This window comes from Fundulus heteroclitus, unplaced genomic scaffold (assembly GCF_011125445.2).
Source record: "Fundulus heteroclitus isolate FHET01 unplaced genomic scaffold, MU-UCD_Fhet_4.1 scaffold_61, whole genome shotgun sequence".
Classification (NCBI taxonomy): Eukaryota; Metazoa; Chordata; class Actinopteri; order Cyprinodontiformes; family Fundulidae; genus Fundulus; species Fundulus heteroclitus.
The window spans coordinates 1,157,962-1,185,722 of record NW_023397044.1 but is presented as its reverse complement, the minus strand read 5'-3'; the positions used below and the strand labels follow the sequence as shown (position 1 = coordinate 1,185,722).

At 41.8% G+C, this 27,761-nt stretch overlaps 1 protein-coding gene across 11 annotated transcripts in view; it reads right to left on the bottom strand.

The window, feature by feature from the left end:
- adcy3a (adenylate cyclase 3a) overlaps window positions 1-27,761 on the bottom strand; it is a 232,927-nt gene that overhangs the window by 98,597 nt on the left and 106,569 nt on the right. For all 11 annotated transcript variants that reach the window (XM_036133327.1, XM_036133331.1, XM_036133330.1 and 8 more), the window contains 2 exons: window positions 6,607-6,768; window positions 6,395-6,482 (listed from right to left, as the gene is read on the bottom strand). In XM_036133327.1, coding sequence (XP_035989220.1) covers window positions 6,395-6,482; window positions 6,607-6,768 — 250 coding nt within the window. The remainder of the gene's footprint in view (window positions 1-6,394; window positions 6,483-6,606; window positions 6,769-27,761) is intronic.

The window sequence follows — 27,761 nt, the reverse complement described above, 5'->3', positions numbered from 1 at the left end:
CAGTCAGTGCTCTGGGAGAAGTTCTGAATATGCAGTTATGATGTAGCAACTTTGCAAACTTAAACTTTGTTTAAGTTTTGAGGTTTTAATAATTATAATTAATCCTTGTGGTGGGTTTTTATTTGTTATGGATAGGGATATGCGCATGAATTAAAACAGGTGATCTGAAAGGCTGAAAGTTAGAAGACGCAAGGTTCTATAGCCTTTGGGGATATTAAAATTAACACACACCAGACTCTGGGTTTTAAGTTCACATGATTAAACAGAATGGTTGCTATGCAATGTATAGAGATTTTAGAGCATCTCCTTTTCAGTGCAGACACAAAGTTTATAAAAGGTACAATAAACAGTTAAAACACTAAACATTAAAAATACTGCAGGTAAAATATAAAAAAAATAAAAGTATATTTTTACCAGGTGAAAACTGATGGGAACAGCGGTAAAAATGTATTGCACTGTTAAAACAGAATAAACAGACAGCAGCATAAGTGCCAATGACAGTCTATATTGTACATTGTACATTATGTTGATTGATGGGATTGTTGCATGTGGGTGTTCAGGGTGGTGATGGCTCATGGAAAGAATTTGATTCTCATCATGTTTGTCTGAGCTCTGATGTATCTGTTGCACCTCCTAGAGGGCAGCAGCTCAAATAGCTGAGAACTGGAGTGTGAACTATCCTTGATACGATACGATACCAACTTTTTTTATAAAGCGCTTTAAAGAAACTATAGCTGGAAAAAACTGCTGAAACTGCATAGCTGTACACTATAAAGAAAATCAAAAACAATATATGAATATGGCATTGGGACAATAAAAGATTAAAGACAATTAAAACAAACAAGGTCAAAAAAGTCTTGCTGATATTAAAAGCCAATAAAAATAGGTTTAAGATTAGTTGTTTTTAAATAAACAATCAAGAAGCCTTTCTAATGTGCAGGGGGAGGTAATTCCACAATGAAGAAGCAGCAGTACTGAAAGCCCTGTTCCCTCAGTGCTTCCTCCTGGACGTCGGCACCTGAAGCAGCTGCTGGTCAGCTGACAGGATAGGCCAGGAAGGGAAGTAGAAATGAATAAGCATACTCTGATTGATGATTTACTCCGTTGTAATAAAAAACACCAGAGACTTCCTTGACAAGGACAATCCACAAATGGAAGCGCAGACATAGGGTGAGAGTGCTAGCTAGGCTACAATGGAACCCGTATGGATTACGGCCACTTTGTCTCCAATGCCAAGCCAAATGAAGTGGACAAAGTCAGATTTTTTTAGTGGCTGAATCAGCCGCTCAGAAAAGCTGTGCTTCAGATCGCAAAAACAGCACAAGTGAGGCTTAGCTGTTTTTACAAATAACCAGTCACCAGACATTCAAATGAAGGTTGTGAAATGTAGAGCATTTCTTTTTTACATTGATACAATACAACAGCACATTTCCAAAGATCTGTAAAAATTAATCTGGCAAGCCAGATTGATAATGTGTAGCACTCTTGGTTTAGTTTTACATATTATCAATCTGGACCTGCTCCACTTGAATCTGTCCGGGGAAAAGAGGGATGTTATTGCAAAGCAACACCTAGTGCTCAACTACAAATGTTTGGTTTTAGCCCATAATTGGTATCAAATGAAAATTTCACAAGCAGCAAGTGCCATGAAGAACTACAAGTTGTACTGGTCAAGGCACTTCTTGCTGTTCTTCTTTCAAAGATAAAATCATGGATCCTGAGAAAACTGATGTGATAGCAGCAACAGTGTGTGCATCCTCCTGCGCTGCTATGTTTATTTTGGTTCGGGCTTGACACCTCTTGCTTTTGTCACATCTGTATGTCCCGCCTTAAACCATAATACTGCAACGTGATTGGCCAACTTGTCCTGGGTCACTTCTCGAAAGGTTGCGGCGGGAGTGGGACAAGAGGGATTCTCGTGTGTTTGTGAATGCACAAATACAGTGAGAATTCAGCTTGCAGGCATGGTCATGACACATCTTTATTTTCCTGAGAAAATGTTCAAGTCTCGTAATAAATTAGTTTTGATGTTATATCATTCTGCCTTGAACCTGCATCTTTCTGTTAATTAAACAGATTGTCAAAACATGAAAACTTTCTCTGTGATCCCTTCCCCTTAACTGCTGTGGTTGTGGCTCAAAAGAAGAAAACTGCTACATGATGCAAATAGTTTGTGTAGTCAATTTTGTGTAGTCTTGTTGCTGAATTGAGGGGAGAAATAAACTAAACCAAAGCAAAGCAGCTGCAAAATATATACTGCTCAAAACATAAAGGGAACACTAAAATAACACATCCTAGATTTGAATGAATGAAACATTCCTATTAAATATTTTGTTCTTTACATAGTTGAATGTGCTGACAACAAAATCACACAAAAATTACCAATGGAAAGCAAATGTATTAACCCATTGAGGTCTGGATTTTGAGCCACACTCAAAATGAAAGTGAAAAGACACACTACAGGTGGATCCGACTTTGATGTAATGTCCTTAAAACAAGTCAAAATGCGGTTCAGTAGTGTGTGTGGCCTCCATGTGTCTGTATGACCTCCATACAAGGCCTGGGCATGCTCCTGATGAGGTGGTGGATGATCTCCTGAGGGATCTCCTCCCAGACCTCGACTAACACATCCGCCAACCCCTGGACAGTTTGTGGTGCAACGTGGCATTGGTGGATAGAGCGAGACATGATGTCCCACTGTGCTCAATTGGATTCAGGTCTGGGGAACGGGCGGGCCAGTTCATAGCATCAATGTTCTTGCAGGAACTGCTGACACACTCCAGCCACGTGAGGTCTAGCATTAGGAGGAACCCAGGGCCAACCGCACCAGCATATGGTCTCACAATGGGTCTGAGGATCTCATCTCTGTACCTAATGGCAGTCAGACTACCTCTGGTGAGCACATGGAGGGCTGTGTGGCCCCCAAAGGAATGCTAACCCACACCATTACTGACCCACTGCCAAACCGGTCATGCTGGAGGATGTTGCAGGCAGCAGACTGTTCTCCAGACTATGTCTCATGTGCTCAGTGTGAACCTGCTTTCATCTGTGAAGAGTACAGGGCGAATTTGCCAATCGTTTGAGCAGACACATGCACACTTGTGGACTGCTGGAGGTCATTTTGCAGGGCTCAAGTTCTAGTGCAGGGTTGTTGACCTCTACGGCCTCCTCCACGTCTCCTGATACACTGGCCTGTCTCCTGGTAGCGCCTCGATGCTCTGGACACTATGCTGACAGACACAGCAAACCTTCTTTTCACAGCTCGTGTTGATGTGTCATCCTGGATATGCTGCACTACCTGAGCGACTTGTGTGGGTTGTAGACTCCGTCTCATACGACCACTAGAGTGAATGCACCGCTAGCTTTCAAAAGTGACCGAAACATCATCCAGAAAGCACAGGAACTGAGAAGTGGTCTGTGGTCAGCACCTGCAGAACCACTCCTTTTTTGTGGGTGTCTTGCTAATTGCCTATTGTTTCTACTTGTTGTCTATTGCACAACAGCACGTAAATTTGATTGTCAATCAGTGTTGCTTCTTAAGTGGACAGTTTGATTGATTGAAGTGTGACTGACTTAGAGTTACATTGTGTTAAGTATTTTATTTTTGAGCAGTATAAATTGATTCCATCACTTTGCAAATCAAACCATTATTGTACTAAGTGACAATGACCCTTGTACATAAAAGAATCAAATACATTTATTGAGGAAAAGATGAAGAAAACAGAGAAGGTACCTAGATAAAAGGGGAGATTAGGATCTAGTTTTCTCACTCTATAGAGTTCTACTGTTCTTCAATGATGTATTGCGTGTCGTCATTTCTGCTTTAACTTTCTGTTCTCTCTCTTTTATCTTCATAGTAGGTACACCTGGTCTGGCGTTCTGTTAAATGGTAAATGGACTGAACTTATATAGCGCTTTTCCAGTCATGTTGACCACCCAAAGCGCTGTACACTATAGCCACATTCACCCAGTCGCTCTCACTAACGCACACACATTTATACACCGAGACGCAGCTCAGTAGGCAACTTGGGGTTAAGTGCCTTGCCCAGGGGCACATCGAACTGGTCATCATCCAGTTAACTGTGACATCATCCAGAGAAGACGGCTCACCCGCTATTACCATCTAATGTAGAACATTAGGTAACAATGTCTGGATTCCCTACTTAAATTTAATAAACACAATAATAAACTCTGTAAGACCGTCCGGATAAATCTAAACTGTTTTAGAATGATAAGGCAGCATATACCTGTTAAAGCAGCTTTGCTGTTCTTGCACGCCATGATACTTTCTCATTTATCTTATTGTGTTACTGTATGGGGTCAAGCCTCCCAGACAACAGTTAAACCTATTTTATCACTATACAAAGAAGCATTAAAAAATTATGGATCAGAAACCAACTAGATGGCATTACTGTTTGATTGTACAGAAATATAAGCTTTTAGATCTTGATAGTTTTATTAAGTTTTCTTTTCTTAAGATGATTTTTAAATGCACAAACAATATAGCTCCAGCCGTACTCTGTTCTTTTGTGACAAAAATAAATACACGGAGAGTTAACACTAGGAGAGCAGCGGGTGGCAACTGTATAGCAGAGGGGCGCAAAACCACTTTTGGACAGTCAAGTTTCTCAGTGATAGGGATCCGTCTTTGGAATGATTTACCAACGGAAATGAAAATAGAAACTGACCTGAAAACATTTAATAGAAAGGTGAAACATTGGCTGAAAGAAAATCAAATATGTGAACATGAGTCATTATGATTATGTTGGATGTAAGATGTTGTTTTGTGTAATGTTGTTAGGATTGTATACAATGTTAATGGTTGTCTTTTATAATGTACTTTATATATGATTGTGCAATGTGAGCTACGTTTTAGGAAAATGTATTTTATAAAGGCCTGACTGGGGACTGGGGTTGCAAATTAGCCTATAGGCTAGAAACCTTTCATGCAACACATCCACACATTTTGTTATGGCTCTGCCTATTACAATTATGAATGTAATAATGTGCTTGCATTGTCCCTGACAAAAAAAAAAAAAAAAAAAAAAAAAAATCAGATTACTGGATCAATGTGCGCTTCTGTGCTTTTTTGTCTCTCTTGTTATGTCTCTGCTCTGTCTTCTGTAACCCCCAGTCGGTTGAGGCAGATGACCGTTTATACTGAGCCCGGTTCTGCCGGAGGTTTTTCCTTCCTGCTAATGGGGAGTTTTTCTTACCACTGTCGCTTCATGCTTGCTCAGTATGAGGGATTGCAGCAAAGCCATGTACAATGCAGACGACTCTCCCTGTGGCTCTACGCTTCTCCAGGAGTGAATGCTGCTTGTCGGAACTTTGAAGCAATCAACTGGTTTCCCTTATATAGGAAATTTTTGACCAATCTGTATAATCTGACCCAATCTGTATAATGTGATTGAACTTGTCTTTGTAAAGTGCCTTGAGATGACATGTTTCATGAATTGGCGCTATCCATCCATCCATCCATCCATTTTCCAAACCGCTTAATCCCTCATGGGGTCGCGGGGGTTGCTGGTGCCTATCTCCAGCGTTCACTGGGCGAGAGGCGGGGTACACCCTGGACAGGTCGCCAGTCTGTCGCAGGGCAACACAGAGAGACAAACAGGACAAACAACCATTCACACACACTCACACCTAAGGACAATTTGGAGAAGCCAGTTAACCTAACAGTCATGTTTTTGGACTGTGTATTTCGGTTGACACAACAGGATTTGAAATGATAGGGTAAGCCTGAAGTTATGATCCCCTTTGGAGACAGCCAAGTAGATCACTGAAAGGAATAATAGTAAAAGAAGAAGATGATGGAAGATTTAAATAAAAAAGAAAACAAGGGATGATAATAATAGTTTTTCAGTAATTTAATCAAAGCTTTAATCTTTAATTTATAAAATTAATTTTGTTGAGGAATTTTAGATTTTCTTTCTGTTTTGCCTGAACTTTTACTTATGATAGAGTATGAACAAAAATGTCTGCAGAGGTTTGCAAAAATCATGTAGGTAGAGTAAAATCAAGGACAGATTGATATTCACAGTCAGATATCAGTACCTCCTGACTATGTCTATTGTATAATCACTTTGGGCTAGTGAAATTACAACATATAATGCAGTATTGGTTGCTTTGAAAAGCCTCAAGCACTGTTTACAGTAAGTCTATATTTTATATGGTCATGGAATTGACTGGCCTACTTTGTGTCGCCTAAGCAGAGACCATCCAAGCAGCTGTCAATATCGACCGGCTTGGTGGATGTCAGTAAATTAAATTTACATAACTAGACAAAATCAAAAGTATTACATAACACCAAAAACAATCCAACAGTTATGTTGTATACCAAGCTAATCTTAGTCAGTGATAATGGTCTGGAAGTAGGTTTGTCACTCACTCCAGGAAAGATGGCAGCAAGAGAGCAGATTGTCAGGATAAGCAGCAAAGTTTCTCCCACTGCGAATGTGATGTAGTTTATAATTAGCCTGTTTAAAAACAAACACCGAAAAGCAAAATGAGACAGATAGCAGTTAGGTAAAAACATTCATGGCAATTTTTCACAAATCTGCATATAAATGTAAAGGGAAGTGATTTTGATGTGAAACTCACCTGGGATCTATAAGTGCCTCCATCACTGTAGTAAAGAGAAGGACAGCACAAGAGCAACAGAAGGCAGCACCACTCTGCTTCTCCTTCTCAACAGAGAAACGAACCTCCAGGTCTGGATCCACAAACCTCAAGGAAAGCCTGTTGGTGTGTTTTCCCTTCAGACTGTCAAGATATTAAAGGTTCAACAGTTTCGATAAAATATTTAATAGTTTTTTGTTACCTTATATATTGTTCTATCTACTCTAAATACTTAAAAAATTCAGAGTAATACGTTTTTCTTAAGTTATGTTAACTACTAAGCAAAATTTAGATAAAAAAGAAGCTAAGGAACTATGTAGACACAGAAGAAACAAAAAGACAAATAAAATGGTTGAAAACCATCATAAGAATGACTCAGTGAATCCTGGTTCATTGCAGATCTAAGTTAGAGAACCAAAGTTCATCTTAAAGAACATGGAATGAGATTAAATTAGCTTGACTAATTTAGAACAACATTTGGTATGTGTTTCAACCCATTCCCAATACAAATCAGTTAAACAAAAGATTATTTGAGAAAATAATATGATTGGCTGAAAACCAGTCCTTTTAGGACACTTGATTTTATTAATGCAATTATTCCTCCGGGAAGCTAGGGGCGCTGTAGCAATCGGTCGCTTGATGGGTTAAACCTAAATTTATACAAAACACCATTAATTCGACATTAACCTTCCCTATTAATTATGTACTAACGCTCATAGCACTATCGAATGATGGGGTAGTGAAACAAAACAAGCATTATGTTAAAACGAATTGTAGTTGTGTTGACTCAGTGGTACCACTATTATCTAAGAATAGTGCTATGCTAGTGGACATTCGGCACTAATTTAAAAATACTTTTAAGTTCTATTTGGTCATGATGAGCGGACCGGACAACATAAACATTAATATCCCACCAGCGTATAAAACCCTTATGGAAATAAAGTTTGTTTTAACAATAAAAACCCACTCGAACCACATCAGGAAAGCATGGTTTGAAAGAATGCTAGCGGAAGCTATCTTGTTAGCTCGGTCAAGCTTTGAAAACACAGTAAAAGTGCATTAGGTAAACCATTCTAAACTTTCCCTGTGTCGTGATATTGTCTTGGATGAACCACAGCACACACACACACAGAGCTGGTTTCCAAAGTTTATTGAGACAGCAGGTAGTGGATGATGAAGCCAAAGTCATTTACCAGACGGAGTTTGCAGGGGTACGGGAAACTGGCAGACGAGAACAGACCGGAGCAGACAGGAACAGAACCAGGAGACGAGCATGAACGAGACAGGCATGGTGTTCAGGAGACTGAGACGAATCGGCAACCGGGACAAACTGAAGGTGAGTCTTATAGTGGTGAGAGCAGGTGGAGCGGGTCCGTGGCTGATTGCAGTCCTGTCAGGTGTTCCCAATCAGGGCTGCACTGAGGAAGAAGTCGGGGAAGTGTTCAGAATGCAGCCTTTAGGCTGCATCATGACAGTACCCCCCCCTCAAGGTCGGCTTCCAGACGACCCATAACCTCCTCGACTGGGCGGGTGGAGGGGGGTATCCGGACGGCGGGAAAAACAAAACAAAAAGCCTGGAACCTTACGGGCGCAGGTACTCAGGAGCGCAGGATCCCTTGTCGGCGCAGGAACCAAGAGGACGCGGGGAAGGCGTCGGAACCAATGAGCGCAGGATCCTCTGGAAGCGCAGAAACCTTGAGAGCGCCGGAACCTTTTGAGAGCGCCGGAACCAGACGAACCAGAGGCGAACGTCGCAACACAGCGACCCAGGCGAGACGGATCCAGAGGCGAGGCGTCGCAACACAGCGACCCAGGCGAGACGAACCAGAGGCGAGGCGTCGCATCACAGCGACCCAGGCGAGACGAACCAAGAGGCGGGGCATCGTGGACTACGATCCCGGCGAGACGAACCAGAGGCGAGGCATCGCAACATAGCGACCCAGGCGAGACGAACCAAGAGGCGGGGCATCGTGGACTACGATCCCGGCGAGACGAACCAGAAGCGAAGGCACCCACGGAGATCTGGGGCTGAAGCGAAGGCGAATCCAGAATCCGGCCAGCTCCTGTACCAAGCTCTGTGTGTGACCGGGTTCATCCTTTGGCCGATTCGTTCTGTCATGATATTGTCTTGGATGAACCCGGACACAGCACACACACACACACACAGCTGGTTTCCAAAGTTTATTGAGACAGCAGGTAGTGGATGATGAAGCCAAAGTCATTTACCAGACAGAGGTTGCAGGGGTACGGGAAACTGGCAGACGAGAACAGACCGGAGCAGACAGGAACAGAACCAGGAGACGAGCATGAACGAGACAGGCATGGTGTTCAGGAGACTGAGACGAATCGGCAACCGGGACAAACTGAAGGTGAGTCTTATAGTGGTGAGAGCAGGTGGAGCGGGTCCGTGGCTGATTGCAGTCCTGTCAGGTGTTCCCAATCAGGGCTGCACTGAGGAAGGAGTCGAGGAAGTGTTCAGAATGCAGCCTTCAGGCCGTTTTACTTTTGTTAAGAAGTCAAAGAGAAGTGTGAACACGTTATTGTTCAGTTCATGGGTTAAAACTGAAAGTTACACAAAACTGTTCTCCCGTGATTGTTTCAACATACCAACACTGCCTGATAAGATGAGAATCACTGCTGTTTAAACTCCAAGTAACTCAACAAGTAAACGGCTCGCTAGTCGTTTCAAGATTTCTGACAAAAATACAATTTGTTCTGCTTGTCGCTAATCTCCAGAAATTCTGTTTGCTGCCATCAAAACTCCACCTTCCCGAGTCCATTCCAGCTGTCTGCTTTATTCTTATGAAATATGGTTTGTTTCTATATAGACCCGCAGGAATGGATCAAATAAAACAGACCCCAAATGTACAAATAATCACTGAATAAAGTGATAAAGTATTGTATTATTACACTCCTTTTTTTAAGAATGGAGAACTGGTTTTTTATTGTATTCTATTAAAGAGTACCACTCATGCAGAGTGCCTCAAGGCTCCATGCTTCTTCCTCTTCTCTCTTTACTCGTCCCTTAGGAGTCAGTTATAGAAAAAAACAGTGCTTAGCCTTCTTTTTTTAGGCAAAAGACAGTCAGACTTTTATGACTAAAAAGGAAAATAGTTGCTCTAAAAATAAACTTCTCAAAAGTTTATGTTGTCTGGGTGCAGTGATGTCTCTAACATCAGTGTTGACCTGGGACCTTAAAGTCAGTATCTGACAGTGATACTTGAGAATACAGTAATCTTAACTTTGATGTACAGTTAAAATCTGTCAAGTCCAGCTTTTTCAAACTGAGACAGCTGACTAAAGATTTTAATCTATGCTTTAATTACAAATTGGTTAGATTCCTGCACGGCTCTTAACAAAACACTTGTGGCTTTGCAGCTGGTCCAAAATGCTGCTGCTCTTCTTTTAACTGGTACCAGAAAATGAAAGCACATTTCTCCAGCGTTAGCAGCAATTCATTGGCTACTGGTCTCATTGAGACTGATTTAAAAAAAATATATATTTATTTCATTTGCTTCATGACCTTTCTTTTTTTCCCCATATTTGTATTAGAAAGTAATGCACATTACAATAATAGAGATGTGTATCCATATATACATCCTTTTCACATAGGGTATCATAGCAAGTAACAATACGTACATATTGGCACCATAAAGGTACTGTGCATCTCGAAGACTTGAGAACAAGGGATATAGTCAAACTTCCAGGGTGTTTTTGTAAATTAAGTGGTACGAACAGTACACCATGCAACTAAAAGAAAATAAAACGAAATAATAAACATCGTAATAATAACAATTAAATAACAATAGATCTTAATAAGCTATAATTAAATATAAATAAAGCCCCTCAGAAGGAATAAATTGATAAGTTAAATTAAATCTAAATAAAAAAAAATAAAAATAATTAAATAAACAAAAGAAAACAAACAAACAAACAAAAGGGGGAGGGAGGGGTCAATCAGAAGGAAAGGACTGAAGAGAGCGGAAGAATGTAATAAAGGGAAGCCATTTGTCATAAAATTTACCAGAATTACCGTCCGTCCGTCTTCTTCCGCTTATCCGGGGTCGGGTGGCGGGGGCAGCAGCTTCAGTAGGGAGGCCCAGACGTCCCTCTCCCCAGCCACTTGGGCCAGCTCCTCAGGAGGAATCCCAAGGCGTTCCCAGGCCAGCCGGGAGACATAGTCCCTCCAGCGTGTCCTGGGTCTTCCCCTGGGCCTCCTCCCGGTGGGACGTGCCCGGAACACCTCACCAGGGAGGCGTCCAGGAGGCATCCTGACCAGATGCTCGAGCCACCTCAACTGGCTCCTCTCGACATGGGAGAGCAGCGGCTCTACTCTGAGTCCTCCCCGGATGACTGAGCTCCTCACCCTATCTCTAAGGGAGAGCCCAGACACACTACGGAGAAAACTCCTTTCAGCCCCTTGTATCCGGGATCTCGTTCTTTCGGTCACGACCCAAAGCTCGTGACCATAGATGAGGGTAGGAACGTAGATCGACCGGTAAATCGAGAGCTTCGCCTTTTGGCTCAGCTCTCTCTTTGCATAACCAGAATTACCTTTCACTGAATATCGGATCTTTTCTAGCTTCAGAAAAGACATGGTGTCATTGAGCCATTGGGTAATAGAAGGGGCTTTAGTCGACTTCCAATGCAAAAGAAGGCGGCGTCTGGCCAGTAATGAGGTAAATGCCAAAATATCTTGTTGGTTAGGGGTAAACCGGTTATGGTCTTCTCGGAACCCAAATATGGCAATGTGGGGGGAGACTTTTATGAACACAGAGAGTATTTTTGACATGGTATCAAAATAATTCAACCAGAAGGTGTCATGATGCAGCCTGAAGGCTGCATTCTGAACATTTCTTGCTCCTTCCCCAGTGCAGCCCTGATTGGGAACATCTGTCAACCTGCAATCAACCTTGGACTCATTCCACCTGCTCACACCTCTATAGGAACTCACCTCAGTTTGTCCATAGTCATTGGTTCATCTCCAGTCCTCTGTACACCATGTCTGTCTCGTTCCTGTTCCCGTTCCTGTCTGTGAGTTCCTCCATCCCTTCAACCTCGCCTGGTAAATGGACTCTGGTTTTCATCATCCACTTCTTGCTGCTTCAATAAACACTGGAAACTAGCTCTGTGTGTGTGTGTGTGTGTGTGCTGTGTTCTGGGCTCATCCAAGACAAATCATGACAGAACGAACCGGTCAAAGGATGAACTCAGTCACACACAGAGCTTGGTGCAGGAGCTGGCAGGACTCTGGATTCCTCTCGCCTGGATCGCTGTTCTGCGACACCTCGCTTCTGGTTCGTCTCGCCTAGGTCGCTGTGCTGCAACGCCTCGCCTCTGGTTTGTCTCGTCGGGATCGCTGTTTGCGATGCCCCGCCTCTGGTTCGTCTCCCCGGGGTCGCTGTTGCGACGCCAGCCTTTGATTCGTCTAGCCTGGGTTGCTGTTCTGCGACGCCTCGCTTCAGGTTCGTCTCACCTGGCTCGCTATACTAAGACGCCTCGCCCCTGGTTAGTCTCGCCAGGATCGCTGTTCATGATGCCCCGCCTCTGGTTCGTCTCCCCGGGGTCGCTGTTGCGATGCCCGCCTCTGGTTCCGGCGCTCTCAAGGGTTCTTTGCTTACAGAGAGTCCTGCGCTCATGGGTTCCGACGCCTTCCCCGCGTCCACTTGGTTCCTGCGCTGACAAGGGATCCTGCGCTCCTGATTTTCTGCACCCGTGAGGTTCCTGCGCCCGATGGGTTCCAGCTTTTGTTTTGTTTTTGTCCGCCATCCAGATACCCCCCTCCACCCGCCCAGGCAAGGAGGCTATTGGTCGTCTGGAAGCCGACCTTGAGGGGGGGGGGGGGGGGGTAATGTCGTGATGCAGCCTGAAGGCTGCATTCTGAACATTTCTTGCTCCTTCCCCAGTGCAGCCCTGATTGGGAACACCTGTCAGGCTGCAATCAACTTTGGACTCATTCCACCTGCTCACACCTCTATAAGAACTCACCTCAGTTTGTCTATAGTCACCGGTTCATTTCCAGTCCTCTGTACACCATGCCTGTCTCGTTCCTGTTCGTCTTCTGGTCCCGTTCCTGTCTGCCAGTTCCTGCATCCCTTCAACCTTGCCTGGTAAATGGACTCTGGTTTTCATCATCCACTTCTTGCTGCTTCAATAAACTCTGGAAACTAGCTCTGTGTGTGTGTGTGTGTGTGTGTGTGTGTGTGTGTGCTGTGTTCTGGGTTCATCCAAGACAAATCATGACAGAAGGAAGAAAGTAATGGACAAAAAAAGAACATATGGGATAAATTGCAGGGTGAGGCATGACATTTGTCACATTTGTCTGCGATATTGGGATAAATTTGTGACAGTCGAGTTTTAGAAAAATGGAGTCTAAATAGTACTTTAAACTGGATAAGCGTAAGACAGACAGACAGACAGACAGAAGTTCGTTATAAATTTTAGAGAAGGGACTTTTGAAGTGGGTCATGGTTTAATAGCTCCTCCCACTGTTGAGTTGGAGGTGCAGAAGGGAAGAGAGGAAACAAAATTTTAGCGCAGTGTCTAATTTGAAAGTATCGAAAAAGATGAGAAGGTGGCAGATGAAATTCTTCTGAGATATCTACAAAAGTACGAAAAATACCATCTTTTTAGAAGTCTTTAAAACACTTCAGGCCTTTATTATGCCATGCTAGGAAAGTTGGATCTGTAAATGAAGGTTGAAATAAATTATTCTTTAGTATAGGAGTTAAAGTGGATACTGACTTAAATTTGAAATGCCTCCTAAACTGATACCACATTTTAAGTGTGGAAAGAACCACTTGATTGTTTCTATAGCCAGAAAGGTTGGATGGGGTAGAGGAAGTAAGTAGGGCAGATAAGGATGATGAACCACATAACTGTGTCTCCAAGTTGCACCACGGCAGATTCATAAGTTTGAGCCAGTATGAGATTTTTTGAATGTGTACCTGTTATAAGAATTATTATTCTGAAGTCACTATGGCCTCACACCACTCGGACAGAGGAGGCCTGGAGACCTGATGTCTGTGTATGAGATCCACTGTTTTCTGATTGCAAGGCCAAATGCTGCAGCTGCTGAGGGATACTGATTGTTTACGATAGACTGTCTTTGTTATGTCTCAAACCAAGGCCACGGTGCAGTATTAGGGGAAGCCTGAAAAGCGAGGCAGACAGAGACAGGGCAGACAGAGACTGCAGAGGAACCGTGGGGTGCGATTACTTTCCAACTATGTGAATCTCTGCTCTGTTTCTCAATAAAAGTGCTGGAACGTAATACCACCGTCTCGTCAATTAGTAAAGATGGGAACTCAGTTACTATTGCTTAGAATTCCACCCAAAACTCCCATTACAGTACCGCCCAATAATAAAATTGGAAATTTGGAAGTGCCAGTCCACCATTGAATTTACATCTCTGAAGTGTGGATTTTCAGATTCTGGGAGCCTTTCCACACCACAGGAAATCAGAGATAATCTGATCAATTGTTTTAAAAACTGTTTGGGCAGAAAAAGTGGGAGAAAATGAAACAAAAACAGAAATTTGGGCAAAATGTTCATCTTAACTGCGTTAATTCTTCCTATTAATGAAAGTGGTAGACTTCTCCATCTTTGTAGATCTATTTTAATTTTAGATAATAAAGGTGAGAAATTAGTAGAAAAAAGAGAATTTAATGTTCTGGTAATGTTGATCCCGAGATACCTAAAGCCAGTCAGGTTTAAATTGAAAGGGATATCTGACTGTGTGAGCTGTAAGGCTGAAGCGTTAATAGGATAGCATTCACTTTTAGAGATATTCACCTTGTAGCCAGAGAATGAACCGAATCTCCGGAAAACAGATAAAATTGTGGAAATGGAAAGAACAGGATCTGAGACATATAACAATAAATCATCAGCATAAAGTGACAACTTAAATTCTGTGCCCAAACGTGAAATCCCAGTAAAAGTCGAGGAGGATCTCAAAAAAATTGACAAGGGCTCTAACGCTAGTGCAAACAATAAAGGAGAAAGGGGACAGCCTTGTCTGGTGCCACGGGATAGTGTGAAAAAACTAGACTGGATGCCATTAATGGAGATATTTGCTTGTGGACATGCATAGAGTAGGCGTATCCATGAAATGAACCCATTGCCCAGTCCAAATTTATTTAATACATTAAATAAATAGTCCCATTCAACCCTGTCGAATGCTTTTTCAGCGTTAATTGAAATTACTACTTCGGGTGTTGTTGTGGTAGCTTTAGAGTAAACAATATTTAGAAGCGTGCGGACATTAAAGAATAACTGTCTCCTCTTAATAAACCCAGTTTGCTTGTGTGAGACAATAGTTTGTACAATGTTTTCCAGGCGCGAGGCCAAAGCTTTTGCAAAGATCTTGGCATCTGTATTTATCAATAAGAGTGGTCTATATGAGCTGCAGAGATTTGGATCCTCATCTTTTTTCAAGAGGAGACTTATGGAGGCCTGCCTTAAAGTGGGAGGAAGAGTACCATGTTTTAATGATTCCTTATAAACAGCATGCAGTAAGGGGGGCAGTTTTTCCTGGAATCTCTTAAAGAATTCCACTGACAATCCATCAGGGCCAGGAGCTTTGTTATTTTGCATGCTTCTCAAAGCACGTGTGATTTCTTCAACCGTTAATGGTAAGTCAAGTTTCTTGGCAGCATCAGGACTTATCATAGGAAAATTGAGACAATCCAGGAATGAATTAATTTCAGTGGTGTCTGGTGGAGACTCCAACATATATAAAGAGGAATAAAATTAGTGAAAAACCAAATTGATGGCAGTAAGATCCTTATGCAATGAGCCAGATGAATCTTTTATCTGAGGAATCATATGTGAGGCTGCCTGGCGACGAAGTTGATGAGCCAGGAGACGGCTTGCCTTATCGCCATGTTCATAATATCTGGAGCGTGATCGTAAAAGACGTCGCTCTGCATCACTAGTGGTGTTGAGATCGAATTTAGTCTGTAAGTCAACACATTGTTTAAGTAAGCTAGGAGAGGGGCAAGAAGCAAGTTGTTGGTCCAAATTGGTGATATTAATAGAGAGTTCATGTAATTTAGTTTTACGTGACTTATTCAAGTGGGCAGAGTAAGAAATGATTTGTCCCCGTAAGTATGCTTTTAGTGATTCCCACATCAATGAAGGGGAAACTGGTTCCGTATCGTTCTGATTTGTGGAAATATAATCATCAATTTTGGTTGCAATAAATTCTGTAAAGTTATTATCTGAAAGGAGTAGTACTCCAAGGTGTGGAGTACCTGGGTCAGAAATAACAATAGGGTGATAATTAACAAACAGTACCTTAGAAATTAGTTTAGCGTCAATAAAGTAATAATCAATCCGAGAAAAATACTTATGCTTTTGTGAAAAAAATGAATATTCCTTGATACCAGGATTATAAAATCTCCAAGGATCAATGGAACCGTTCTTGGTTGCACAATCTGAAAGTGAACTCGACATTGAAGAAGGTGTCAGGGTTTGTGGGTTAGAGCGGTCTAGATTGGGATCAATTACACAATTCATGTCTTCTCCAATTAAAAGAAGGCTTTTATTCAAAGAGGGGAGGAGTTCAAATGCCTTATTCATGAAATATGGATCATCAAAATTGGGAGCATATATATTAACTAATAAAATGGGAGTATGAAATAGTGTGCCAGAAACAATTAAATATCTGCCATTACTATCTGCTATGACCTTGAAAGCTAAGAACTGAACTGATATACCAATTAAAATGGCAACCCCTCTGGCTTTAGAGTTAAAACTTGAGTGGAACACCTCAGAGAGCCATGGGCATTTGAGCCTGACCTGATCTTTAGCGCGCATGTGGGTTTCTTGTAGAAATACTATGTCGGCTTTAAGACGTTTCAAATGAGCCAATACCATTGATTTCTAAACTGGACTCCCCATGCCCTTGATGTTCCAACTTAGGAATCTCACAGAGGGCCCAAAGTGTGACAAATTAGGAGTACTAGGAATGGTGGCGATGAATTAGATTCTTAGAAATGAGATTGAACCGACTGCACACCCCAGGGAGGGAGGGAAGGAGAAAAAAAAAAAACGTAACACGAACATACCGCCCACCCCCAATAGCACTTACATGACCCCATCCCCAAACGATGGGGAACCCAGTGCTAACTCCACAAGGAGTCAGTTCCCAAAAGTAAACACAAACGGCATTTACCAAAACTAACAAACTTCAAGTTAAAGTTGAACTCCTGCAAGTCTAGCAACATTTGTCGAAGGTAAAACCAATCAAAACAAAATTAAACTGAATACAACAGTGTGTGTATGTGTAAATGGTAAACTGAAAAGAGGAAGCAGATTAAAAGAAAGAAGTGATACATGTTAATATTAGCTGTCCCTGCTTCCTAGCTGTTGTATATCATTACTTGGTTCTCTTACATACTGAGCGAATCGATGAAAGCGCTGGCCTCTTCTGCTGATTTAAACTCCTTTTCAGCACCGTTGTGGGTGATCCGGAAGCGCGCAGGATAGAGAAGACCAAAGCGAATCCCCGGTATTTCGCGGAGCCGCTGCCGAACATCATTAAAGGCGGCCCGAGCATGAGCCGTTTTCGGAGTATGGTCGGGGAACACAGAAAAACTTCAGTATGATAGTGCAGAAGGGCGATTATAGGACGAGGGCGTTCTCCGGGTCTCGGCTTCGGCTGGGGAATACGATGAGCGTGGTCAACAAGAGGCTCCTTCTCAAGCTTAAAAGCCTCCTTAAGCAGGGCTGAGACGGCTGTGGCGGTGGAAGAAGTGGGAGAATCCTCGGGAATTCCCACTAAACGTATATTATTGCGCCGTGATCTCGTCTCAAAATCTTCACATTTATTGTCTAGTCTAATCAGCTCCTTCGACAGATGCTCCACTTTAACCTGTAAGGTAGTGATGTCATTGGTGCAGGTGGAGAGCGTTGTTTCCATTTCACCTACGGTGTTTTTCACAGTGCGCACCTCAGTCTGGATGGTAATGATACTCCTAGATAACTCCGACTTAACAGCCTGGAGCTCAGTTTTGATGCTCGACAAGTTCTCAGTCAAGGCAGCTTTGAGCTCAGTTTTGAAAATAGTCGCCATCTCAACCCGGAGTGACGAGAGCAGCTCGGCCTTAAAGTCGCAGGGAATGTTTCCTCCGGCTTCAACCTGGCTGGTGGAAGGGTCCCTACAAAGCGGGGATGCGGTGTGCGAGACAGGCCGCGATGGTTGTGTAGGTGGTTTAGCTTTCGGAGGCATTTTAGTCGGCGAAAATACAACGTTAAACACGTAATATAATAGTGAGAGAGCACACACTGAAAAATAGCGACAAATGGTGTGCCTAAAATAACATTTTTAATGGTTGTTGCAGGAGCTCAGAAGAACGCGACCTACTCTATACGTCGCTAAACCAGAAGTCTTCATGACCTTTCTTACCAGGATCTGTCAGATCTGCTTACACACTCCCTCTAGTTTGCTCAGGTTTGCAGAAAGTTTTTCACAAGTCATCCAAAAAACAAAGAGTGCAAAGAGGTAACCGCACTTTCTTTGTCATTTCACAAAACTGTGGATTCAAGTAGCTTTACATATCAGGCAGGCAATTTCACTTTCTGTAATTAATGTTCTCTTAAAACAGATTTTCTTTCTCATTTTAAAATGTTAGCTTTTGAAGTTTTTATTGTTTGTTTTTGTGGATCTGCATTTTATTTTACATTTTGCTGGCTTTAACTTTTTATTCTGTTTACTAGTTTTTAGATTGTATAAATAATGTGAGTTGACAATATTATAGGATTTTAAAAAGGGGAAAATATGGTTGTTTTAAAGTTCTTAAAAAAACGTTCAACATAATACAATCTTTTTTTTTCTGACTTTAACAAGAAAATATTACAGATGATTGTAAAAGGCACAATCTGAATTGTCAGATTCATATCCAGGCAATGAAAACACCCCCGATTATCATTAATCTATGGGTTTCTTTATCAATGTAGGCCTATAATCTCAGAAACTCAGGCTGAGTTTCATCAAGCCCATATAGTCCGACATGTTCCCCTCAGCTGTGACACTTGGAGCACACAGGGGTTCAAGCTGCGTCTTTATGTATAATCCAGCTGCTGATTTTCTTTCCTCTTTTCAGCTCCACAAACCTCTAGCCTGTTTAGAACCTTTTTCGTCACCTTTCACAGTGACAGGTTTCTCTTAGTTACCGCACTGACCAGACAATATATCTCCTCTATGGCGGAGGGCGCTGTAGTCCGTGATTACGCAAGCCGAAGGTTGAGTTTGAAGTTATTGACCGAGCACATTTTGTTTGCGAAATGATTACATTCTGCTTCACCTTTAGCCCACTAATAGCCTTAAAGGTTAAATCCTATAGGAAATATAGCACTTTCTGGGGTATGCACTGCAACCCCAGATTCTATTAGTATAAGCTGGTTCCTAAGTGACTGTAGATTTTTTTTTTTTTAGCATAACTATGTCATATGTCAATGTTAAATGTATTTATATAACACACTATCCAAATACAAAGTGTACAGGTTTCCTCATGCAGCACTTTTGTTGCACTGTTAACATAAACTACACAGAATATTGTTCTTGTGACGAGTTGCATGAAAAAGAAAAACTTTTAATAAAGCCTCAAGCACTGAAATAAGTTTAATTGGCTGAACTTTTATTCTTTAACAAGCTTTACTGAGTGACTGTATTTTGACAGGATGCTGTCTCCTCATGGTGTGGGTCAGTTTGTATCATTGCAATCTTGATGTGATGGTTTGGAACGTGGTGTTTTTGGTGGTCAACTTCATGCATTTATTCTTTCTTCTGTACAAGCGCAGACCGGTGAGTTCTGCATCCCCATACCCTATACTCTGTTTTGCCATACTGTGTTCAGACTGGTTCTATGTATTTACTACAATTGGGCAAGAATATAGATACTGAAGCACAGTCTTGGGTTTTTCCATCACTGTCTAGACTATGAACCTATGTACCTCAAACATTTGATAATTAATTATCATTGGCTGTTCATGCAATTATTTCCTGAAATACGTCTCTTAGCAAAGAAGCACTTCATTATACATTGCATTCTTCACATTGATCTAATTCTGCACACATGCATTACAAAGATATTAGCCAAAAAACACCACGGTTATATATCAATGTATCAAGCATCTTTGAGCGAGAAAACATTCGTTTTAAGTCCAGGAGAGATGGTGACACTTTGAGTTAAAGTAGCTATAAGTAATAATGACTTCTAGTGCTGTGAACCAGAACAAAATATACACAATGCCTGCCATGGACAACAGCCATTTATTCAAAAGACCATTGCTGCTTTGAGACCCCACTGAATTTTTACTTACACAGGATAGGTATATTATGTTATATTCTGTTACTAGCTGAATTGTTTGCAGGCTGGTGCTTTTTTGCCAGCATAAATATCAAATGCTGCACTCTATTTTGGGAACCCTCATGATTGGCTCAGGAACCCAGAAGTAAACACAGGCTACACACTGCCAAAGTAATTCTGGACGGTACCTCTAGGTTGGAACCCTTTTCAATGTGACCATTTTAATAATCTTTGAGTTTAATTTAATTGGATTCTCTACTCCCAAATGTAGGTTTCATTATAGTAGATCTTTAGCAGACAATGCCGTAGCAAATTTTAAAGAGTCTGTCTCCTCGGTATCACAGAAAAACACAGAAGAGGGCAGCAATTTTATTTTTTCCCTTTCACAATTTGAAGCCCTTGTTGATAGTCTGTCTCCTCGGTGACAGGGAGACAGAGGTGACGTTGACCCCAGTCGGTGCAGACGCTTCAGTGGGGTCTGGCCGGGACTTGGGGAGCGCTGTGGCGGTGATCTTACGCTGGCGAGCCTGGTGTCTGCGCTGGAAAGTGTGTATAATTCACACTTTCTTTATAGTTTGGCCAATCCTGCAACTTATAGTGAGGTGTGATTTATATATCAAAATAGAACATGTTTTGAAATGGTAAATTATACTGATCAACATGAACCAAGGAGTAAACATTACCGTCTATAGCCTCAAGATGGATTTCTAGGCTTGTGAAAATGATATGTTGATCCTGTACCGCTTAAAAATGTATTGAAACTTATAGATAACAAAGACTAAACACACACTTGTATGTTGTTTCGCTGTTTCAGTATGCATTCACGCAGCAGAGCGTTACGTTGTGCAGCTCGAAGGGGGAGCCCAGACAGTGACAGAACCCCATTATTGGCCTGTCCGTTAGCTTAAAGGTATACTATGCAACCGGGGTTGATTTTCCAGCGAGGCTCCCCCCCAGAGGGCGAAAGTAAAAGTGCACTGTCGTAAAGATGCTCAGCTGTTCTGGTTTCTCCATCAAGCCAGGCGCGGTTGTTTTGAGCTTAGCAGACAGGCGAACGCAACGAAAAGTGGAAAAAACTGCAGTACAAACAATGACTAACACAGTGAAAGTATGAACATCCAGCTTCCCGCAGCGCTATCTTGGCGAGTTGGCCGCGGCGCCCGCCTCGCCAAGCCGCCGCCGCCGCCGCCGCCTCGCCAGTTTTATTATTATTATTATTATTAGGCGCCCGCCTATGCATTGAAAATGCATGGCGGAGGCCTTATGCTATGCACCTAATAAGGGTTTCTTTATTATTATTATAGTACCGTTAATACAGCCCGAACCGTAGGGTCTACCCCCACATACTATATATCGAAACGTTTGTCTCGACGCCGCGATCAGGGCTTTTTGTACTTGACGCCGTTTCGGCTTACGGTTGGAACAAAATTCACCAAAAACCATTTCTTCAACACAGTTGACCTTTCAAAAATGCGCGGCCTAGCACGGCACTGGTGTTGTGGGGGAGTGGGTTAGGTGTCATGCTGCAAAGCAGAAGATCGTAGGTTCGACTTCAAGCTGTGCCAATTTCAGAGAATTACATTTTCACCTAATATTTCATTTCCCTTTGGCTTTAAAAAACGATTTTTTCATTTAAATCATTAGCCAGATTAATTTATCCAGCATATATCTTAAATATACCAAATACAATATTTCATTTCCCTTTGGCTTTAAAAAACGATTTTTTCATTTAAATCAACAGCCAGATTAATTTATCCAGCATATATCTTAAATATACCAAATACAATATTTCATTTCCCTTTGGCTTTAAAAAACGATTTTTTCATTTAAATCAATAGCCAGATTAATTTATCCAGCATATATCTTAAATATACCAAATACTACATTAAAACAATCAAATTCATCACAATCTCTTTAATCTTACATATGAAAAGTTATCCCTCGAGCCCTGACGTCAATAGTCCGTCGATTTAAACAAAAATACGCCGCACAGTGCCGGGGTATCGTTAGTGTGTTCAGCTTGAATCAGCAGGTTAGGGTAGCAGGTCGACCGCCCCAAGATGGCGGCCGTAATTCGAGGGGCGCTGTGTATTATTCAGAGCAGACAACAAGCAGTAGTCTTTGAGTTCCGGGTCAGAGGTGAACTCCTCCATCTTGTGGCTTGCTGTGCTGTGCTGCCGTTTTTCCTAAATTACTGAAGGATATTGTTGAATCAACCCAGAAGAAGGGTGTTCCATTGGGTGTTTTCCTTGCAACTACATGACGGTGAGTCGTTTATTTAATGTCGGTTTTATATTATCGTAGAAATGCGGTGGCTAGGCTACACGGCACTGAGGGATGGCAGTAAAAGCCTAACAGCAGCGCGATCTCTCCTGCGCTGCAGCGCCGGTAAAGAGCTGCGTGAAGCTGACACCCCACCCACAGAAAAAACTCTGTTAAATAGACGGAATGGTTAGTGCTTCGTTTGTGCAGGTTTGTGCCGTTAAAATTAGCGTTTGTGCTGTTTTGGTTTTGAAGATATTAAAGAATATTTGTTAAGGTCATCCAGAATTCACCATCTCCCCATTTTGCTTCGAATCCGATCAAACTGGGCTACATTTTTTAGTGCTTCGTTTGTGCAGGTTTGTGCCGTTAAAATTATCGTTTGTGCTGCTTTGGTTTCGGAGATATTATGAATTTTAATTTCAACCGATGACGTCATCCCAGCCCGCCGCTTCAAAATAAAGTGCTACGGTAAATCATATGTTATTGCCGTCACTGGAAAAAACGTAAGTCTTTTTAATATATTTCTACTGATCATCTACCGAGCCTCCCCCCACCCCACCCCCCCTACAGCATTCTTATAAAATGATTTATATATTCCTGCTTATTGGCAAAGATCTCTTGGGACACATGTTTTTGTTTGTTTTTTTAGTTTCCTGACTGAGGGGAGAGGCTGGAACAGTCTCTGTGCAGGATGGCTGGCGTCCTTAATGATGTTCCTCATTTGTGTAAAAAGATGTGGTCAGATCTACCGTTTGGTCTCAACACTTTTCTCAAGAAAGCAGTTATTAATTTAATATTTTTCTTTTATCATGCAAGTTGTTTTAGCTGCCATTGTAAAATGTGTGTTATATTGTTTTGTACTTTATTCCTGAATAAATATTGCGATTTATTTTGTCTCATTTAAAGAACTTTACTTTAGATAGCAATGTCAAGTGACATTGCCAAAAAAGGCATTTCATTTATTAGAATGTTCAACTGCAACAAAATTGCAACAGCAAGAACTACCCCCCGGCCAATACAGCACCACTCACCTGTGGGAAATGGCACTACACACCATTTTTGTCAAATGTTGAGTTCTGGGCCCAGATTTGGTGAGGCTTAGTTGCTAAAGAAGGCCGATCTGACACATGGCCTTTGGTGAGCTTTGGTGACATTAAGTATTGGCACCCTTTTTGAGGAACTTCCCAGTACAGGATTTGGACCAAACTAACAGAGTACAATCACCCGGTGATACTGGACATAACCATGTTAGCGGCTAACGCTTAGCATGTTGCTAACCGGAAGTAGCTCTAGGAAGGTCTCACCAACTTCTGCTTCACAGAGCTTGTACTTCCTTTAGTAGTTTGTAATGCCTTTAACATTTTTATTCACATATTTCATTTTTTCATGCTACATTGAAGTATTTAATCATGTTTTAATAACACCAATTTTCCATGCTGCTTGGATGCAGACCTTCTCCTGTCGGCTGTTTTTTTTGGTGAGGCTTAGTTGCTAAAGGAGGCCGATCTGACACATGGCCTTTGGTGAGCTTTGGTGACATTAAGTATTGGCACCCTTTTTGAGGAACTTCCCAGTACAGGATTTGGACCAAACTAACAGAGTACAATCACCCGGTGATACTGGACACAACCACGTTAGCGGCTAACGCTTAGCATGTTGCTAACCGGAAGTAGCTCTAGGAAGGTCTCACCAACTTCTGCTTCACAGAGTTTGTACTTCCTTTAGTAGTTTGTAATGCTTTTAACATTTTTATTCACATATTTAATTTTTTCATGCTACACTGAAGTATTTAATCATGTTTTAATAACACCAATTTTCCATGCTGCTTGGATGCAGACCTTCTCCTGTCGGCTGGTTTTGACGAAGACAAATCCTTTTCACACTCAGAAGATTTGATTTAAAATCCCCGAGTGATAAAAGCCTACGACCAAGGAACTCGGAAGCTTTGCCTTTGACGGTTACGTGCAGAACTACCCCCCGGCCAATACAGCGCCACTCACCTGTGGGAAATGGCACTACACACCATTTTTGTCAAATGTTGTGTTCTGGGCCCAGATTTGGTGAGGCTTAGTTGCTAAAGGAGGCCAATCTGACACATGGCCTTTGGTGAGCTTTGGTGACATTAAGTATTGGCACCCTTTTTGAGGAACTTCCCAGTACAGGATTTGGACCAAACTAACAGAGTACAATCACCCGGTGATACTGGACACAACCATGTTAGCGGCTAACGCTTAGCATGTTGCTAACCGGAAGTAGCTCTAGGAAGGTCTCACCAACTTCTGCTTCACAGAGTTTGTACTTCCTTTAGTAGTTTGTAATGCCTTTAACGTTTTTATTCACATGTTTCATTTTTTCATGCTACATTGAAGTATTTAATAATGTTTTAATAACACCAATTTTCCATGCTGCTTGGATGCAGACCTGCTCCTGTCGGCTGGTTTTAACGAAGACAAATCCTTTTCACACTCAGAAGATTTGATTTAAAATCCCCAAGTGATAAAAGCCTACGACCAAGGAACTCGGAAGCTTTGCCTTTGACGGTTACGCGCACCACCAGGCGGGCGCCTTCTTCAACTTCTTCAGAAGTTGAACGATTCTAGTTATTATTATTATTATTATTATTATTATTATTATTATGTTGGCGAGACGCTACCGCCACCGCCTCGCCAAGCCGCGGCCGCCACGGCCGCCGCCTCGCCAAGCCGCAGTCGCCGCAGCCGCCTCGCCGCCGCGGTAGCGTCTCGCCAACATGCGGTTCTTTGTTCAAGTACTTTATATATAAAGTTATATATAAAGTATTTGCAGCTACAACTCAAATGTTGTAACAAAGCTTCTAAATCGGACCCTGACGTGCAATTTACGCCGCAAAATACAAACACAAAGCAGTTTGATTTGTATCCGATTTGTGTGACGAGCGAGGGAGAACTAGTGAAGCAGCAGGGGCGTGCATACATAGACACTAGGTGGTGCTAAAGCACTAGGAAGTTTGCCCTTTATCAACGAAAATGCCCTTTTGAAACACGTTTTTTTTTTTTTTTTTTTTTTATTATCAATATTCAGGGCAGTCAAAAGTAGCCGGTCAACATTTCCCTGATTATATAATGGAGCAATATTTGTGCCTTCTGGGTGAGCGCGGAGCAGACCCTGGACTGGAAGCAGTCTTCTTTTTTTTTTTTTTTTTACCTCGGAGTGGCCATCGTCCTTTTAGTACTATCTTTGATGTGTCAATCATACAATTTAACCAATCAAATCAACGACTGAAGGCAACATGCTAGCCAATCACAGCTGGAGAGGGGCGGGACACTGAATCATAGCCTTCAGTCGCCGCCGCAGTTCAGCTGTGGTCACCGTTGGTGTCGGTAGAGCGGGATGGAAATTTGGTCTGATTACCAAACAATTACAAGAAGTAACAACGAAGCAGAGAGCGAGCTGGAAGGAGCGCTATTAGTTTATGTTTGAAATGTCAGCACTGAAGTCTAAACTGGCGTAAACATTCACGCTAGGAGGGTTAGCTAGGGGACAGCTAGCAGCACAAGTAGCAGAACCAAGCACTAAAACTGCCAATCTGAAGAGACTTGAGTTACTTGCAGGTAGAAGGGAACTCTTGCTTTGTTCTGCTCCTTGTTCTCATAGCTGCTGTAATTACAGAACCTGTTCTAGTCAAAATTGTTACTTCAGTCAGTGTTCAGTAGTGATGGGTCCGGCAACACCGATGCGTCAGCGCATGTGTCGGTCTCATAGAGCGAAACCCGTGTCGATGTGTGTATTGCTACGGAAAAGTCACGTGACCGATACAGGAACTGTTTCGGTCACGTGACCAATACAGCACCTGTTTCGAACTGACTGACGCGCCAAACTGTTTCTGTTCCCTCTAAGTTGCACGCGTGTGCATTCGCGCACAGCAGCGCGCACAGCAGAGCTATGCTGCGCAGTAAAGAAAATCCAAGCTGAACTGTAAACAAAATAACGGTTAATAATGGTTAATTTTTAACTATTTTGCAACTCTGGTGTGATGGTGTTGTACCACAGTCTCGCTCTGTGAGCGCCAGGTGCTGATCGGAGCGCACCACTGATGGATGGGTTCTGCAACGCTTTTTTGGTTGGGCGGGTTGCGCTGTGCGTCTTTGTTCTGAGCGTCGTTTCAGAAAAAAACGGCTGATCTACACTGAGTAGAAAGTTGCTACTCTGAGTAGTTTTTCCTCCCTTTGTCATACTCAGCATGTCCGATTTCAGAACAGATGATATCAGTCAGGTAACTAAACACAGCGCCCGATCAACCATTTGTAAAAAAAATAAAAAAGCCAGTCCACAAGCATCCTCCTTCACATTATTTATTGACTGTATCTAAAAAAAATCAAATATATGTTTAATTCAAATGAAAATATATAATAATACAATGCAACATACAATGATTTAAATTGTATTGTGTATACTTGGTCATCAAATCAGTGTCAGTTAACTCTGTCAACCAGGTTGCCTGTAGGGATTTTTAAGGTCCAGCAGGTGTCAGTATTCAGTGACACAGTATCGGCACAGTATCGGCACAGAGTTGCAATGTGTCGAAACGTTTCATGACGCCTCATCGACCCATCACTAGTGTTCAGCCTTGCACAAGCGCTCATGTTTATTAGCGTGTAGCTTATGCTGGACTTTTGAGTTAAGACACAGCGCTACAGGTTACCCTATGTTACTGTTAGTTTCCAGTAACCCAAACCAGCATAAAACCTGCCCAACTTAAAAGAAAAAACAAGGCCAAATCTCAAACTCTCTCATGTTAAAAGAAAAAAACTATTAAACACAAGAACATGCCATTAGCACACAACTGAGCTGAAGCAAAGAAAAAAAAACTGTGCATATGGGCTCCAAACAAAATGTACAATCAGACAACCAAATAACACAAGATCTCTTTAACAATCAGGATATTTCACCCAGAAAAAATAAATTATAAATAGCTTCCCAACATGAGTTGTAAATCTACCTTTAATATGAACTTAATTTCTCTCAGTATAGCTCAATTAAACATTTCTCTTACACGCAGTCATGAAATATTTTTAAGTTGATAAGTAGAACTCAACCCCTCTTGGGCGTTTACATTGACCAAACACTTGATTAACCATTATTCTTTTCTTGTTTTATTATAACAATCAATATTATTCATTATAGCTAATTTTCATTGACGATGTCAGATCGACAGATTCAACATATTTAAAAAACTAAATAATGACTATTTTGATATATTTTGTTAGTAATTCTTTCTAAAAGCCCAACAAATGTTATGAAAAGCTTCCGAATTTTTTTACAATCTGCCCATAAGCTATTTTTTTCCCAGCTCAATGTGTTCAAAAGCCTAATTGGTTGGAAACCTGCCTAATTTGGCAACACCGACTACACTATTGCTATTTGTTTTTTACAGTAGTCACAGAGCCACTGTTCAGTCTGAAGTATATATATATATATATATATATATATATATATATATATATATATATATAAAGTGCACCCTCCTACCTGGTAGTGTGTAGCCTGCTACTGTAAAAAAAGTTTGACTGCCCTGAATAT